Here is an 18,925-nt window from a genome sequence, read left to right as displayed (position 1 = left end):
ATGTTTAAAGGTTCCCTACGTTTTTTCTGGAATGGCTTCTTGTTCCATTTAGTATTTTTATCTTTTCCAATATAATATGATCCAACTTCTTCATCCTCACCACTGTCACCATCTTGCTCTGTTTCAGAATCCAGGACACATTCTTCCACCTCATCATGAGAATCAATCTCACTTTCCTCTCCTAAATCCTCATTCAGTGTGAGGTCTCTATCATCTAACAGCATGTTTGTTACTTCCTCAACATCAAGTTGTTTGGATAAATTGTACATTTTCCTCTCCATTTCAACAGATAATCTGAAGCAAGAGAAGGAATATGTTAGGGAACTACTGTATATGCCTGAGCAGCACACTTTCTTTTATAAAATCTCCCTCATTTCTATGAAATATCCACACATTTTGTGCTATACATTCATAAAACAAGCTAAATAAACTATTGTGATGAATAAAAACATAAAATACCAACCTTACTGAATGTGACGTATTCACATACAATGAGCCTGAGAGATCTGTGCAGCTATATCCTCTCCCCTGAAGCTCTGAAATCCAACTGTGATATCAGGTTTCACAGACCTTCAAGAGACAGGAGACTACCTGGAGGGAGGGGTTTCCTCACAATCTGGTGAGGAAGGAGAAATGAAAGTAAAAGAGAAGCGCCTGTCAGATCAGTTGTATGTGACGGAGGGTTAAGTAAATAAATCCAACGGGACTCAACTTGGAGAAGACGTTTGTGTAAAGAGCCACCTCTGCCCGAAGACCTGATCTGCTCCAAGCCCACAATCCTAATGTTGGCACAGCTGCCACCATGATGGAGTAGGAAATGTGCGGCAACTGTGCTGAGCGTCTTGCCCTTCCGAATATCCACAGATGCCGTGTTGATGGTAGAAAAATGGCTTTGCATTCTCCGTCGCAACTCTTGCGAAGTTTGACCTACATAAATGCAAGGACACGGACAAATCAAAGCATATACCACGTGAGAAGATTTGCAATTAATATAGGCCTTTAATTTGTGCTGTTTTTGATCCACAGGATTACAGAACGAATCTCGGACAGGGTGCATGTAAGGACAAATGCTGCAATCCCCGCACAGGAATGAACCCCTCAAAATCATGCCCCGGTTCAGCCGCCTCGTGGGTCTCCTATAATGACTCCGGGTTAATAAGTCCTTAAAATTAGGGGCCCTTTTTGCCGTGATAAGTGGCCGAGTACTGATAACCTGAGAGGTAAGTGGATCAGTAGCCAGAATCCTCCAGTGATCATTTAGGATCCTGCTCATCTCCGGCCAATGGGTGTGATACCCAGTAATGAACCGCACATACTTGTCCGGTATTCTCCTGTTGGCAACCAATAAAGAGTCCTGTGACTGCCCGCTCGCCCTCTGATAGGCCCGAGAAATATACTTTTTAGGATAATACCTGGTTTTGAATTTGACCGAAAGGTCCTTCGCTTCCCTCTTAAAGTCCGAGTCCTGAGTACAATTGCGCCTGGCTCTAAGGAATTGGCCAGTCGGGACACCATCCCTTGTATGTTTAGGGTGAAAACTCCGATAGTCCAGAAATCCAGTGACAGCTGTAGGCTTCCGGTAGAGACATGTAGATAGCAAGCCATCCCGACATCTAACCTCCAGGTCCAGAAAATTCACTGCAACGGAAGAAAACTGATAAGTCAAAAAAATATTGCAAGAGTTGTTGTTGAGGATCCCCATGAACTGGGAAAGTTCCTCCAAGGAGCCCGACCAAATGAAAAAAACATCGTCGATAAAGCGCGACCACCGTCGCACCCTGTTCTTGAAAATATCAGAAACAAACACAAACGTAGACTCCCACCACCCCAAAAAAAGATTTGCAAACGAGGGGGCACAACGAGCCCCCATGGCCACACCCGAAGTCTGTAAATAAAAAACCCGGTCAAATAAGAAAAAATTGTGCCTCAACGCAAAATCAAGCAAATCAATAATAAAGGAGTCGTGTAATCTGTCCGAATTTACCTGTTGGTCAATGAAAAAAAGGACAGCCTGCATCCCATCATCATGGTTGATATTAGAATAAAGCGACTCAACATCTGTCTGTGGATGGATACCATGCTTGGCATAGGTGGCTTTCCTTCATAGGATGCTGCCCTTCCCGTGGTTGTTCCTTCCCCGGGAAAGGCCTGGCTATTCACTGCTTGCGTCGAGAAACACGTGATGGTGTCTCCGCAGCTACTTTACATGCATCTGCATATTTCCCATAAGGGATGGGGGCAGTGTTCTGGAATCACTGCGTTGAGAAACACGTGATGGTGTCTCCGCGGTGTTGGATGTTTTGGTCTCCCCGAGGCCAAATCTGTGCCTTTATAGCCTTTTTACTTGGCACTGCTCCTAATAGCCAGATTCCTACTCCACACTGATGAGGGGCAAATACCCCGAAACAGCTGTCTGTGGATGGATACCATGCTTGGCATAGGTGGCTTTCCTTCATAGGATGCTGCCCTTCCCGTGGTTGTTCCTTCCCGGGGAAAGGCCTGGCTATTCACTGCTTGCGTCGAGAAACACGTGATGGTGTCTCCGCAGCTACTTTACATGCATCAACATCGCAAGTGACCATGAGATCTCCTGGAGCCAGTGCCACCCCCTTGTGGATATTGATGAAATGTGAGGAATCTCTTAGATAAGACGGAAGTGCAGTCACCAGGGGCTGTAGAAAGAAATCAATATAAGCACATGCCCTCTCACATAAACTGCCCCTACTGGAAACTATCGGACGGCCCGGGGCTTTAGTAGTGCTCTTATGGACCTTGGGTAACATGTAGAACGTGGGCGTGATGGGCTGATCCACCCAGATGAAATCCCTCTCATGTAGATTAATAATCCCAAGTTCAAAAGTCTTGTCGAGTAGCGCCCTCAACTTGATGGAAAATACCCCAGTGGGGTCAGAGGGCAATTTGCGATAAAAATGGGAATTATTTAACTGCCTGTGTGCCTCCTCTAAGCTAGGAGTTTCTATGAGCTTACTCTGTTTGGTGGTTTGAGGATTGTATGCTCTCAATATGTGTTATCCTCCCACCTGTCTTGTTAGCAGTGTGGCGTTTTCCTTCAGTGTGTACCTGGGGTTATTCTTCATTAGTTGCAATGCGAACCACTGGTTATGTTCCGGCGCGTGCGCATTGGAATTCTGTGCGCAGAGACGTCTGCCCACTTACAACCTTCCTCCCCTATTGCGCAGGAGCGGGCGGCAGTTCACTTCCGGACACGTCATCTCCGGTCCATGGCGGCGCACATGTGTGGCGCTTACTGATCACCGGCATCAGCATATAAGGATACATTTTCTCTATGGTAAGCACTTCCCCTGACGAAGCGGTCCGTGTAACCGCGACACGCGTTGGGTCCTCCCTCCTGTCGGTCCTGTGCTTCATGTGGCTGCGTGGTTGCTCTTTCTATTGAAGGTTATTATATGGCTGTTGTTTGATTACTTATGGTGTCCTAGGGTTTTTTTTGCTGTGTGTGCCCTGGCATTATCGTCCTTGCTCTCACTACACAGGGTGAGTGCGGCATTATTATGTGCCCCAGGTTTCTGTACACCAGACCCTGCAGTCATTTTGGCTCTTTAGGGGCTTATATTTGAGGGGGTTGGGTGTGTTATTTTTCTTCCCCTCCCCTCTTAGCTCTCTTGTGGGTCATTTATACCTCTGGACATCCGGTTCTTGATTGAATTTTTCTATGTGATACTATATGGTACTTTATTTTGAACACAACCTATTCTATATCCATATGTTTTGTGCAGCATGTATATTTATATGTTCTATGGATCTGACGGGGGGAGTTTTGTTGTACTGTTTTTAAATGTTTTTATTGTTGTGCTATCCATTAAAGTTGTTCCTTTTTGATACTTACCTGGTGGTGTGCGAACATTTGTTGAGTGGCTTCTTTTCCTCTTGTTTTCTATGATATTATCGCAGCCACTTGTTCTGCACCCCCACTATACTTTGTATTGATACTTATTTGGGAGTGCGCCAGTTGTTTTCTCTATGTTGTACGGTTTGTTCTTAGGCATCATGTGATGTCTTTTTCTGGCTTGGCAGCACACGGTCTATTGTGACTTCAATTGTTTATATTGATTTTTTACGTTTATTTCTTATTTCGGTGGTTAGGTGGACGCCTTTTCGGTGGTGTGCGATGGATTGGGACGCCAGAGAGGCCGCGTGGAGGGCTTCTGCTTCCGCTGCTTTTGTGGATCATGTTTCGAGTGGTCCAGAGTCTGATTTCACACGGGTTACTACCCAGCTTATGGCAGCCCAAAAACAAGGGATCAAATTATTATGGAACGTTAGATGCCTGGAGGAGTACCTTAAGCTGAATTTGGTCCCAAGGGGTTTGAGAGTTTCCATTTTTCCCACCTGGGAACCCTCAGATAGCTTTCGTGTCACTTGGAAGGGGGGCCTTCTGCGGTGTTCACAGATATTGATCAATCTCTTGATCACACACGACAGAGATCTTTTGAGCCTTGTCAAGTTGGAGATCAAAAGTTTGGAGAATTACCTCAGCAAATTTGACGAGGTCTCACAAATCCAACCCTTCAGGGTTAAACTGAAGGAGGTCCTTGACAAATTTGATAGAGAGATTATGGATAAGAAGAGATCCAAATTCCTGAGGGACAAATCTGATTTTGACCGGAAGGCAGTCTTCAATTGGAGACATCAGGGTAACCAGCGACGTGATAAGAATGCTAAATCCAATGTTGGTGAATCAGCACAGTATCCTTCGTCCCCTGATGGTCATTCGTCCAGTGATTTTTTTATCGTCCGCGGAAAGCGAGCCCGACACAGGTTCAGGACCAGGCGTGGGCGGAGGAGACGCAGGCCTGTTCACGCGGATTACCAGGAACAGGAACCGCAGGCCAGTGTATTACAACCAACGGAGGAAAAATCACAAATGACCACACAATCCACCAATGACGCCCGTGAGTATGACTGCTCCATTGTGAATGACTCTCTTCAAGTTATCAATCTATCTGGTCATTCTCTAAGCACAATCGAGATGTCGGTGCTTAGAAGGGGTTTGACGTTTTCGCCATCCCAGAGGATGGACAAATTCACACTTATTAAGGATCTTTTTCTCTTTTGTAGGAAAATCACGCTACAGGTCTTACATAATCAGCCACATCCCTCGTCTATTCCTGATCGTATTGAGCAGGAAGTGTTTCAGGACCTCCTGGACTTGTTGGATGAGGGTGATTCCCCCAGAGGTAGGCCACAGTTTCCCCACAGAAATAGGTCTTTGGTCTGTCCTCCCCTCTCTACTATTCCGGCTGTTAAGATCTTTTTCGAGTTGGTCAAGCTGGACATTGAGGCTTTATCTGGTAGATCTAGGGTTGGTGCTAATTTTACCAGCCAAGAACGTAAAGTCCTGCTTGATCTTAGTAACAACGAAGAGTTTCTTATTAGAGAGGCGGATAAGGGGGGCAACATCGTCTTGTGGCCCCATCATATGTACTTAGAGGAGGCACACAGGCAGTTAAATAATTCCCATTTTTATCGCAAATTGCCCTCTGACCCCACTGGGGTATTTTCCATCAAGTTGAGGGCGCTACTCGACAAGACTTTTGAATTTGGGATTACTAATCTACATGAGAGGGATTTAATCTGGGTGGATCAGCCCATCACGCCCACGTTCTACATGTTACCCAAGGTCCATAAGAGCACTACTAAACCCCCAGGCCGTCCGATAGTTTCCAGTAGGGGCAGTTTATGTGAGAGGCCATGTGCTTATATTGATTTCTTTCTACAGCCCCTGGTGACTGCACTTCCGTCTTATATAAGAGATTCCTCACATTTCATCAATATCCACAAGGGGGTGGCACTGGCTCCAGGAGATCTCATGGTCACTTGCGATGTTGAGTCGCTTTATTCTAATATCAACCATGATGATGGGATGCAGGCTGTCCTTTTTTTCATTGACCAACAGGTAAATTCGGACAGATTACACGACTCCTTTATTATTGATTTGCTTGATTTTGCGTTGAGGCACAATTTTTTCTTATTTGACCGGGTTTTTTATTTACAGACTTCGGGTGTGGCCATGGGGGCTCGTTGTGCCCCCTCGTTTGCAAATCTTTTTTTGGGGTGGTGGGAGTCTACGTTTGTGTTTGTTTCTGATATTTTCAAGAACAGGGTGCGACGGTGGTCGCGCTTTATCGACGATGTTTTTTTCATTTGGTCGGGCTCCTTGGAGGAACTTTCCCAGTTCATGGGGATCCTCAACAACAACTCTTGCAATATTTTTTTGACTTATCAGTTTTCTTCCGTTGCAGTGAATTTTCTGGACCTGGAGGTTAGATGTCGGGATGGCTTGCTATCTACATGTCTCTACCGGAAGCCTACAGCTGTCACTGGATTTCTGGACTATCGGAGTTTTCACCCTAAACATACAAGGGATGGTGTTCCGACTGGCCAATTCCTTAGAGCCAGGCGCAATTGTACTCAGGACTCGGACTTTAAGAGTGAAGCGAAGGACCTTTCGGTCAAATTCAAAACCAGGTATTATCCTAAAAAGTGTATTTCTCGGGCCTATCAGAGGGCGAGCGGGCAGTCACAGGACTCTTTATTGGTTGCCAACAGGAGAATACCGGACAAGTATGTGCGGTTCATTACTGGGTATCACACCCATTGGCCGGAGATGAGCAGGATCCTAAATGATCATTGGAGGATTCTGGCTACTGATCCATTTACCTCTCAGGTTATCAGTACTCGGCCACTTATCACGGCAAAAAGGGCCCCTAATTTTAAGGACTTATTAACCCGGAGTCATTATAGGAGACCCACGAGGCGGCTGAACCGGGGCATGATTTTGAGGGGTTCATTCCCGTGCGGGGATTGCAGCATTTGTCCTTACATGCGCCCTGTCCGAGATTCGTTCTGTAATCCTGTGGATCAAAAACAGCACAAATTAAAGGCCTATATTAATTGCAAATCTTCTCACGTGGTATATGCTTTGATTTGTCCGTGTCCTTGCATTTATGTAGGTCAAACTTCACAAGAGTTGCGACGGAGAATGCAAAGCCATTTTTCTACCATCAACACGGCATCTGTGGATATTCGGAAGGGCAAGACGCTCAGCACAGTTGCCGCACATTTCCTACTCCATCATGGTGGCAGCTGTGCCAACATTAGGATTGTGGGCTTGGAGTAGATCAGGTCTTCGGGCAGAGGTGGCTCTTTACACAAACGTCTTCTCCAAGTTGAGTCCCGTTGGATTTATTTACTTAATTCCATAGCACCTCATGGCATTAATGAGGATTTGCACTTTACGGGCTTCCTAGGCTGAAGTGGCCATTTGGATCATAGTTCTTCAGGACATTATTTTGGCCAGTTTATTATGGAATCCGTTGGGCTATGTTTTGGTCCTATACATACAGTGGGGCAAAAAAGTATTTAGTCAGTCAGCAATAGTGCAAGTTCCACCACTTAAAAAGATGAGAGGCGTCTGTAATTTACATCATAGGTAGACCTCAACTATGGGAGACAAACTGAGAAAAAAAAATCCAGAAAATCACATTGTCTGTTTTTTTATCATTTTTTTTGCATATTATGGTGGAAAATAAGTATTTGGTCAGAAACAAACAATCAAGATTTCTTTCTCTCACAGACCTGTAACTTCTTCTTTAAGAGTCTCCTCTTTCCTCCACTCATTACCTGTAGTAATGGCACCTGTTTAAACTTGTTATCAGTATAAAAAGACACCTGTGCACACCCTCAAACAGTCTGACTCCAAACTCCACTATGGTGAAGACCAAAGAGCTGTCAAAGGACACCAGAAACAAAATTGTAGCCCTGCACCAGGCTGGGAAGACTGAATCTGCAATAGCCAACCAGCTTGGAGTGAAGAAATCAACAGTGGGAGCAATAATTAGAAAATGGAAGACATACAAGACCACTGATAATCTCCCTCGATCTGGGGCTCCACGCAAAATCCCACCCCGTGGGGTCAGAATGATCACAAGAACGGTGAGCAAAAATCCCAGAACCACGCGGGGGGACCTAGTGAATGAACTGCAGAGAGCTGGGACCAATGTAACAAGGACTACCATAAGTAACACACTATGCCAACATGGACTCAGATCCTGCAGTGCCAGACGTGTCCCACTGCTTAAGCCAGTGCATGTCCGGGCCCGTCTGAAGTTTGCTAGAGAGCATTTGGATGATCCAGAGGAGTTTTGGGAGAATGTCCTATGGTCTGATGAAACCAAACTGGAACTGTTTGGTAGAAACACAACTTGTCGTGTTTGAAGGAAAAAGAATACTGAGTTGCATCCATCAAACACCATACCTACTGCAAAGCATGGTGGTGGAAACATCATGCTTTGGGGAAGTTTCTCTGCAAAGGGGCCAGGACGACTGATCCGGGTACATGAAAGAATGAATGGGGCCATGTATCGTGAGATTTTGAGTGCAAACCTCCTTCCATCAGCAAGGGCATTGAAGATGAAACGTGGCTGGGTCTTTCAACATGACAATGATCCAAAGCACACCGCCAGGGCAATGAAGGAGTGGCTTCGTAAGAAGCATTTCAAGGTCCTGGAGTGGCCTAGCCAGTCTCCAGATCTCAACCCTATAGAAAACCTTTGGAGTTAGTTGAAAGTCCGTGTTGCCAAGCGAAAAGCCAAAAACATCACTGCTCTAGAGGAGATCTGCATGGAGGAATGGGCCAACATACCAACAACAGTGTGTGGCAACCTTGTGAAGACTTACAGAAAACGTTTGACCTCTGTCATTGCCAACAAAGGATATATTACAAAGTATTGAGATGAAATTTTGTTTCTGACCAAATACTTATTTTCCACCATAATATGCAAATAAAATGTTAAAAAAACAGACAATGTGATTTTCTGGATTTTTTTTTCTCAGTTTGTCTCCCATAGTTGAGGTCTACCTATGATGTAAATTACAGACGCCTCTCATCTTTTTAAGTGGTGGAACTTGCACTATTGCTGACTGACTAAATACTTTTTTGCCCCACTGTATATATATGTGCGTCACACAGGAGACATCCAGTTGGTGACTTGCCTGTTGAATTTGAAACCGGATGGACCAAGATTTCCTATGGACTATTATTTCATTCTCTTTGATTGGATTTATTGTCATGGCGTCATGATTGCTATGGTCTATCTTAGCTTATGTGTTATATGGACTATAGTGTGCAATAGACGTTTTATTTGATGTGTATTTTCATTTGGGCGCTTTTTGTATTTATCTCACCAAGTAATTTTGTTATTTGTTATTTGCTATTTGTTGTCTGTTTATCATGTTTAATTATTATATTCCTTCCTAATAGAGTGGTGGAGCGCCGGCTAGGAGTTTCTATGAGCTTACTCTGTTTGGTGGTTTGAGGATTGTATGCTCTCAATATGTGTTATCCTCCCACCTGTCTTGTTAACAGTGTGGCGTTTTCCTTCAGTGTGTACCTGGGGTTATTCTTCATTAGTTGCAATGCGAACCGCTGGTTATGTTCCGGCGCATGCGCATTGGAATTCTGTGGGCAGAGACGTCTGCCCACTTACAACCTTCCTCCCCTATTGCGCAGGCGCGGGCGGCATTTCACTTCCGGACACGTCATCTCCGGTCCATGGCGGCGCACATGTGTGGCGCTTACTGATCACCGGCATCAGCATATAAGGATACATTTTCTCTATGGTAAGCACTTCCCCTGACGAAGCGGTCCGTGTAACCGCGACACGCGTTGGGTCCTCCCTCCTGTCGGTCCTGTGCTTCATGTGGCTGCGTGGTTGATCTTTCTATTGAAGGTTATTATATGGCTGTTGTTTGATTACTTATGGTGTCCTAGGGGTTTTTTTGCTGTGTGTGCCCTGGCATTATCGTCCTTGCTCTCACTACACAGGGTGAGTGCGGCATTATTATGTGCCCCAGGTTTCTGTACACCAGACCCTGCAGTCATTTTGGCTCTTTAGGGGCTTATATTTGAGGGGGTTGGGTGTGTTATTTTTCTTCCCCTCCCCCTCTTAGCTCTCTTGTGGGTCATTTATACCTCTGGACATCCGGTTCTTGATTGAATTTTTCTATGTGATACTATATGGTACTTTATTTTGAACACAACCTATTCTATATCCATATGTTTTGTGCAGCATGTATATTTATATGTTCTATGGATCTGACGGGGGGAGTTTTGTTGTACTGTTTTTAAATGTTTTTATTGTTGTGCTATCCATTAAAGTTGTTCCTTTTTGATACTTACCAGGTGGTGTGCGAACATTTGTTAAGTGGCTTCTTTTCCTCTTGTTTTCTATGATATTATCGCAGCCACTTGTTCTGCACCCCCACTATACTTTGTATTGATACTTATTTGGGAGTGCGCCAGCTGTTTTCTCTATGTTGTACGGTCTGTGGGCATTATGTTGCGATTGCAGAGCCCCTGATGTACCTAAACTGTAGTAACCCCCCACAAGCGACCCCATTTTGGAAACTAGACCCCCCAAGGAACTTATCTAGATGTGTGGTGAGAACTTTGAATGCCCAAGTGCTTCACAGAAGTTTAGAATGCAGAGTCGTGAAAATAAAAAATATTTTTTTTTTTCCACAAAAAAGATATTGTAGCCCCCAAGTTTTTATTTTCTCAAGGGTAACAGGAGAAATTGGACTGCAATAGTTGTTGTCCAATTTATCCCGAGTACGCTGATGCGCCATATGTGGGGGTAAACCACTGTTTGGGCGCACGGCAGAGCTCAGAAGGGAGGGAGCACCATTTGACTTTTTGAGCGCAAAATTGGCTGTCATGTTTGGAGACCCCCTGATGTACCTAAACAGTGGAAACCCCCCAATTCTAGCTCCAACCCTAACCCCAACACACCCCTAACCCTAATCCCAACCTGATCCATAATCCTAATCACTAACCCTAACCATAATCACAACCCTTACCCCAAAACAACCCTAATGTCAACCCTAACCATAACCCTAATCAAAACCCTAAATCCAACACACCCCTAATCCTAATTTCAACCCTAACCTCAAACCTAACCCTAATCCCAATACACCCCTAATCACAACCCTAACCTTAACCCTAATCCCAAACCTAACACTAATCCCAAGCCTAACCCTAATACCAACCCTAATCCACACCATAACCCTAATCCCAGCTCTAACCCTAACCCTAGCCCTAACCAACTGGGGTTGGTGCGAGCACCACCTCTGGGTGTGACAGGCAGAGCTCGGCTATCACTTAAAGTCAAGCTCCCGGCAGTGATCATGGACAGGTAGCACAGCGCCTGTGCCTTCACAATCACCAGGACGTACCGGTACAGCCAATGTTGAGAAGGGGTAAAAGGTGTTATCCTCTTGGAAAAAAAAAGATATTTACATGTGTTTCTATAAAACTATGACATTATCATTATATTTGTATTTACAGGGGTTCTTCCACCTTTAGATGTCAACAGCAGTCTGGTTCCGGCAACTCCACTTCTATCATGTGTTTGACATGGGATAGCATTACTTATGGGGGCACTTGACTGCTTATTTCAAAAGTCAAGTAAGACCCTTTCTCTATCATGCATAGAAAAAAAGGGAGCTGGCTTAGCTATTAAACTGAGCAGTCAACCAGCCCCTTTACATTTCGCACTGATCACATGGCCATGCAGAAAAATCTCCACTGTGTTGAACACAAAGTAGAAGTGGACCTGCCTAAACTTCGGAGTACTTGGTATTAGAAACACAAGTGTATTATCTTTACATACCTTATTGACTTTTGCAATAAAGCCATAATGATTGGTATGATCAAAAGAGTTATTCCCATTTTCCTAGGCAGTGATTGGAAAATCATGGAAAATCAACCACTTTTGCAATTTACTGAATGTTAAAATTTGCATCTGTTCTCGAGATAGTAACCCTTTTGTTTATAGCTGCTTACCAACCAACGTTGCCGCCTAGCCTGTAAGCTGTGCACTGAAACAATGCAGGGTTTAGGAGGTAAGTGAGCGCTACAGCGAACTTCTTCAGTTTCAAAACAGTGTTTACAAGCTCAATAGAGAAGAGTTTGTAAGCACTGCACACGTTCTACTGTTTAGCAGAAGTGGTCGTTCTCCAAGGCAACGAGCTGTAAACAAAAGAAAAGTAATAATATCTCAATAATGGCTGAAAGTGTCAATAAGCAGTACATTGCAACATTATTTGTATTCATATGAACTATCCAAAAAAAAAAACATTTATGAGCCTGGGAATAACCCTTTAAGACCAATCTGATGTACAGTAGTCCAGAGCTACATTCGAAATTCTGCAGATTATTGGAAACCGTCAACATTCACATCCCCGACTATATCTTCTTCAACTTAATGGAAGTTTTATTTTGTTGGAGGTGCTGGGAGATTTTAACATGAAAGTTTAATTTTATACTACGGTAACTTTTGGACAAAAAACATTGAACTAAATATCTCTAATCTTATTTATTTTAGGTTTCTAAGCCAAAAGTTGGAATTTTAAGCGTCTCAAAAGGTGCAGAGATTGCTCTTGTTGTAGCTTCCTATTTACCCCAAGTAGGGGCTACAGTCAGCATTAATGGATCTTGCAACGTATATGGTGGCACAATTTACTACGATGGCAAAGCTCTCATTAAAGGAGCACCGTACGCGCAGGAGAAGATGGCGATCACTCCAGAGGGTTTCCTGAAACTGGCTGGGTTCTATCAGGAGAGCCCTACATCATATATTCCGGTAGAGAGAGCTCAAGGGCAAATCCTTTTTATCGCTGGGGAAGCTGATCAGTATTACAGCAGTAAATATTTTGCTGAAGTGGCTCTATCTAGAATGAAGAAACATGGAAGGCAGAATGGAAGAATCATCTCCTACCCTGGGGCTGGTCATCTAATAGAGCCTCCAGGATACCCTTTTTGCTTCGCCTCGCATCTACGTGGTCGTAAGTTACCGATCGTATGGGGTGGAGATGTCATCCCTCATTGTGAAGCTGAGAATGCAATCTGGAAAGAAATTCAGTTGTTTTTTCGCCAGCATCTAACTCTATCTAGCAATCTCTAAAAACTGAATCCAACAAATATCTGATAAAGGCAATTTCCAGTAGATTATGGCCCCCCTAGTGTCTTTACAAATATGCTTGTCTGCAGTTATAATTGTCTTATTACATTACATGCCATTCATGTGATTCAATATTTTTCCACACTTTTCCTCTGGTGATTTTCCGTCCAATCCGCCTCTCTTCTGCGATCTAGATTCGTTGGATGGTCACCAACCTTTCACACACTCTTCTCCTGAGGGCGTGCGGTTATGATCTGACTCTAGAACCTAGAAGAGCAGCAGAATGGATGGAAAGCCACCAGAAGCATGTAGACCCGCTGATTCACATGAACGGCAACCAGATGCCGGCTTAGACCTGTGTAGTGAAATAAGACAATAACATATGCTTGCAGCTGTTGAGACAGATTGTAAATCTCTTGATGGTGCTGTCTGACCCGAGGAGAGGTATCCCTGCCTTCGTCCGCACCTTGGAACTTTATGGGAACCTGTCCAACTACAAAATTAATATTACAAAGTCAGAAGCATTAAGCCTCAATATTTCCAAACCTGAAATTGATAAACTGAAAAAACTCTATCCCTTCAAATGGCCCACCAGATTCATAACAAATCTGGGTATCAAAACTGGAAGATCGATAGGGGAGCTTCTAGAACTCAATATTATACCCTTACTTACCACCATGGTCCACTCCTGGAAGGCCCCTTTTTCTGTCTTGGATGGGCAGGAAAAACCTCCTGAAAAGCACTATACTACCTAAATTCCTGTACCTTTTTCAGATGCTTCCCATCTACATTCCAAAGCATTACTTATCCAGAATCAACTCTTTCTTTGTTAATTACATTTGGAATAATAAACACCCCCGAATAAACGCTAATACACTAGCCCTACCAAAATCAGAGGGAGGCATGGGGTTCCCTGATATTTTCAAATATTACAAAGCCGCTATGCTCACCAGGGTAGTTGATTGGATCAGAAGACCCCCTGAAAAACTATGGTTACCTATTGAAGAACACCTTGCTCCCATACCCTTTAGGTCCATGGCGTTACTATATGACTACTCCAATTTAAACCAATTACTCTCCAATGATTTAACAATAGCTATACTTAAAGTTTGGAGAACTGAATTTTCCAAACTGATTTCACCTATTTCCCCAATCTTGATGATACAGGATGTCACAGGCCCAATCCCCCTTAAACCATCCCACGGGGGCGTACCCAGACAGCTTCTGCCAATTGATGATTTTTTCATTGAAGGCTCAATGATGAGCTTTTCAGAATTTCAGACATCCAATCCGTATCTAAATGTCAGCTTTCTCCACTATAACAGATTGAGGGACTACTGCTACAACAAAAAAGACCAACTTAACCTACTCCGTCCACTCACACCCTTTGAACAACTCTGCGCTCAACACAACTCGCCTAAAAAGATCCCATCAAAACTTTATAAAACTCTGATCATGGAAAAAGCCGCTGCCAAGAGAGCATACATAGGATTATGGGAACGGGATCTTAACATCCTTTTCACACAAGACCAGATCACCTCCATTTACAGTAATTCCCACGGCCCCTCCCAATGTGTGAAGCTACAAGAAAACTCTTATAAAGTGATACCCCCTCCCAGATTCATTTATGGCACTCAGCCTCCCCCGACAAGTGTTGGAGATGTTGTGCAGACCTAGGTTCATACCTACATATCTGGTGGTCTTGTCCCAAAATTATGTGTTTTTGGCAACTAATAGCAGACATAATATCCACCGTAATAGGCCGAACCCCGTCCCTAGATCCCCAATCTGTCCTACTTAACCTCCCCCTATGGCCAAAAGAATCATCATTCTCCAAACTGGCTTGCAATATCATAGCAGCCGGAAAATACCTAATTCCCTCCCTCTGGAAGTCCACTCTTACTCCCACTAAAAAACAAGTTCTAAGCAAAATAGACCTATTGTACAGCACAGCTGAGTTAGTTGCAAACACTCAGGAATCCCTTACTTCTTTCCGGAACATATGGGAGCCATGGTCCGTGTACCGTTCAAGTTCTGACTTTCTGTCCAGCTTTTCAGCTGCCTCGGGAGACTAATCATTACTTGCTCTCAATTACCTATACTCATGGGATGACTCGTCCTGAATTAACATCTTCCCTTGGATCCTACCCTCCTTTTCCCTCAAATCTTTACCCTTCTTTTTCTGACTCCCTCCCTTCCTCTCTATATTATGTATCTCCAGGTTAATGACACTTATAATGTTAAATATTTCTCGGAATCACTGCACGCCCCTCTGCCTGTGGTTCACTAGGCTGGCCTGTGAATCAGGGGTTGGGGTTAGCTCCATTAGTCTCTTCCAATTTAATCTCTTTAATGTGATTCTTTACAACCCAATACTTGTTTGTGCTCTATTACTTTATCATCATATGCTAACGCATTTTACCCTTTTATTACCTTTTTTCCTTTCCTGTATTGTACCTTATCTTTAATAAAAAGATTGTTGAAAGAAAGAGACAGATTGTAAAAATTCACCAATGATTGCCTACTATTCTTTGACTTGCCCCCATATTGTTTTTTTTGTCCTTTCAATTGCCAGTAGTTCGGCGGAGGTCCAGAACCTGAGACCCCCACCAATTGCTCAAAAAAACCCTGAAGTGCACAGCTTAGCAGTCCGGAGCGCACAACTAAGCAAACACACAGAGCTCAGGACACCGACAATAGAAAGCATAGACTTTTTTTAGCAATCGGTGGGGTCTCAGGACCTGGAGCTCCATTGAACTGCTTGCAATTAAGACGACAAAGAAAATATCTAACAAAATTTTGATCAAAAGGTTTAGCACATTGAAATGTTCTTGTCATTTTGTGTGAGCTTTAGTTCATCTACATTGTAAAAGGGTTGTGCGGCCTTAGGCTACAAGTTTACAGTTAACCTTTGTTACTGCAGACTTATGAATCCTTATGATTCCTCGCGCGCACTACACACTGAGGACTCTCAGTCATGTGACCAGAAATGTGCGATTTGCATCTTCCGGCCACATTCCGACTAGACGTGTCCGGCCTCGTTCAGTACAGTTGCACTGAGTGAGGCCCTGCACGTCTAGTCGGCACGTGACTGCACATATGCAAATTGTATACTTGTGGTCACAAACCTGCCGCTCTAAACTGACTACAAACTTGTAGCCTAAAGCTGGACAACCCCTTTAATCATTAATGCTATATACAGACTTTGTGTGAAACAGTTTTTTCTATACATGGTATTATAGATGAGAAATGATTTCTGTTTCATGTTTTTCTCTTCTGTAAAACCATTTTTTAATACTCCCTTTCCTCTCTTGTTTCTTGAAAAAAAAGCATTTAAAAAGGGAAAAAAATCTGTCAGTTTAAAGGATCAAAAAAAATTATTAAATGATTTCTTTGATTGAATCGATCAGGCTGTAACGTGCTGTCTACTCAATAATTCAGAGCAAAAACCGCAGCGGTGTTAGGCTGGTTTCACACTTGCGTTTTTGTCTGCAGCGTTTTTTTTCAAAAAAACGCATGCGTTTTTTTTCCTATATTTAACATTGAAAACGCATGCGTTTTTTGTGTACGCGTTTGGTCGCGTTTTTTGACGCATGCGTTTTTTTACTGCATGCGTTCATTTTCTGAAATGCTACTTGTAGTATTTTTAGAAGCGTTTTTTGGACCAAAAAAAAACGCATGCGTTTTCATGCGTTTTTTTTGGGGGTAAAAAAATACATTGGAGTCAATGGGGATGCATGCGTTTTTTTGTGCATGCGTTTTTTGCGGTAAAAAACGCATGCGTTTTTTTATTAAAAAACCAGAAAACACACTGATATGCCACCCCCCAACATAAAGGTGATAAAGGGAACCTAACCCTAACCCTACCCCTAACCCTACCCCTAACCCTAAGGGATCCTAACCCTAACCCTACCCCTAACCCTAACCCTACAACTAACCCTAACCCTAAGGGATCCTAACCCTACCCCTACCCCTAAGGGATCCTAACCCTACCCCTAACCCTAAGGGATCCTAACCCTACCCCTAACCCTACAACTAACCCTAACCCTAAGGGACCCTAACCCTACCCCTAACCCTACCCCTAACCCTAAGGGATCCTAACCCTAACCCTAATCCCTTTAGGGTTAGGGTTAGGGGTAGGGTTAGGATCCCTTAGGGTTAGGGGTAGGGTTAGGGGTAGGGTTAGGGTTAGGATCCCTTAGGGTTAGGGGTAGGGTTAGGGGTAGGATCCCTTAGGGTTAGGGGTAGGGTTAGGGGTAGGGTTAAGATCCCTTAGGGTTAGGGGTAGGGTTAGGGGTAGGATCCCTTTAGGGTTAGGGTTAGGGTTATGATCCCTACCCCTACCCCTAACCATAACCCTAACTATTTCTGTTTATAGTGGGTTTTTTACTTTATTTTGATGATTGGCAGCTGTCACACATTTCTCAGCATGTGTTTAAAAAACGCAAACGCATGTAAAAATGCATTTAAACGCGTTAAAACGCCGCGTTTTTTTCACCACATGCAAAAACGCATGCGTCAAAAAACGCAGCGTTTACACGCGTTTACATGCGTTTTTTCACCATGCTTTTTTTGCGTTTTTTACCGCAAAAACGCACCCCAAAAAACGCCAATGTGAAACCAGCCTTAGACCCTTATACTCTCCTAATGCAGCCCCGCCATTATAAGCATGCATCTGTTAGCGGACACGTGGCAGCAGGCGAATGCAAGCTTCGGGGCGTACTATCTCAGCCTGCTGCATTATTACATACTGGTCTGCTGGGTCACATTCTACAATCTGCTGGCACTGTCGTACCATCTCAGCCTGCTGCATTATTACATACTGGTCCGCTGGGTCACAGTCTACAATCTTCTGGCACTGTCGTACTATCTCAGCCGGCTGCATTATTACATACTGGTCCTCTGGGTCACATTCTACAATCTTCTGGCACTGTCATACCATCTCAGCCTACTGCATTATTACATACTGGTCCTCTGGGTCACATTCTACAATCTTCTGGCACTGTCATACCATCTCAGCCTGCTGCATTATTACATACTGGTCCGCTGGGTCACATTGTACAATCTTCTGGCACTGTTGTACTATCTCAGCCTGCTGCATTATTACATACTGGTCCGCTGGGTCACAGTCTACAATCTTCTGGCACTGTCGTACTATCTCAGCCTGCTGCATTATTATATACTGATCCTCTGGGTCACATTCTACAATCTTCTGGCACTGTCGTACTATCTCAGCCGGCTGCATTATTACATACTGGTCCTCTGGGTCACATTCTACAATCTTCTGGCACTGTCATACCATCTCAGCCTGCTGTATTATTACATACTGGTCCTCTGGGTCACATTCTACAATCTTCTGGCACTGTCGTACTCTCTCAGCCTGCTGCATTATTACATACTGGTCCGCTGGGTCACATTCTACAATCTTCTGGCACTGTCATACCATCTCAGCCTGCTGCATTATTACATACTGGTCCTCTGGGTCACATTCTACAATCTTCTGGCACTGTCATACCATCTCAGCCTGCTGCATTATTACATACTGGTCCTCTGGGTCACATTCTACAATCTTCTGGCACTGTCGTACTCTCTCAGCCTGCTGCATTATTACATACTGGTCCGCTGGGTCACATTCTACAATCTTCTGGCACTGTCATACCATCTCAGCCTGCTGCATTATTACATACTGGTCCTCTGGGTCACATTCTACAATCTTCTGGCACTGTCATACCATCTAAGCCTGCTGCATTATTACATACTGGTCCTCTGGGTCACATTCTACAATCTTCTGGCACTGTCGTACTCTCTCAGCCTGCTGCATTATTACATACTGGTCCGCTGGGTCACATTCTACAATCTTCTGGCACTATCGTACCATCTCAGCCTGCTGCATTATTACATACTGGTCCGCTGGGTCACAT

At 44.0% G+C, this 18,925-nt stretch overlaps 1 protein-coding gene across 1 annotated transcript in view; it reads left to right on the top strand.

The window, feature by feature from the left end:
- LOC138644966 (acyl-coenzyme A amino acid N-acyltransferase 1-like) overlaps positions 1-16,225 on the top strand; it is a 122,948-nt gene extending 106,723 nt beyond the window's left edge. The window contains exon 4 of the mRNA XM_069733914.1: positions 12,429-16,225. Coding sequence (XP_069590015.1) covers positions 12,429-13,007 — 579 coding nt within the window. The 3' untranslated portion in view covers positions 13,008-16,225. The remainder of the gene's footprint in view (positions 1-12,428) is intronic.
- Positions 16,226-18,925: the final 2,700 nt, after the last annotated feature.

Source organism: Ranitomeya imitator, chromosome 7 (assembly GCF_032444005.1).
Source record: "Ranitomeya imitator isolate aRanImi1 chromosome 7, aRanImi1.pri, whole genome shotgun sequence".
Lineage (NCBI taxonomy): Eukaryota > Metazoa > Chordata > Amphibia > Anura > Dendrobatidae > Ranitomeya > Ranitomeya imitator.
The sequence above is the reverse complement of the archived record's forward strand: the minus strand, read 5'-3'. Positions and strand labels throughout refer to the sequence as shown.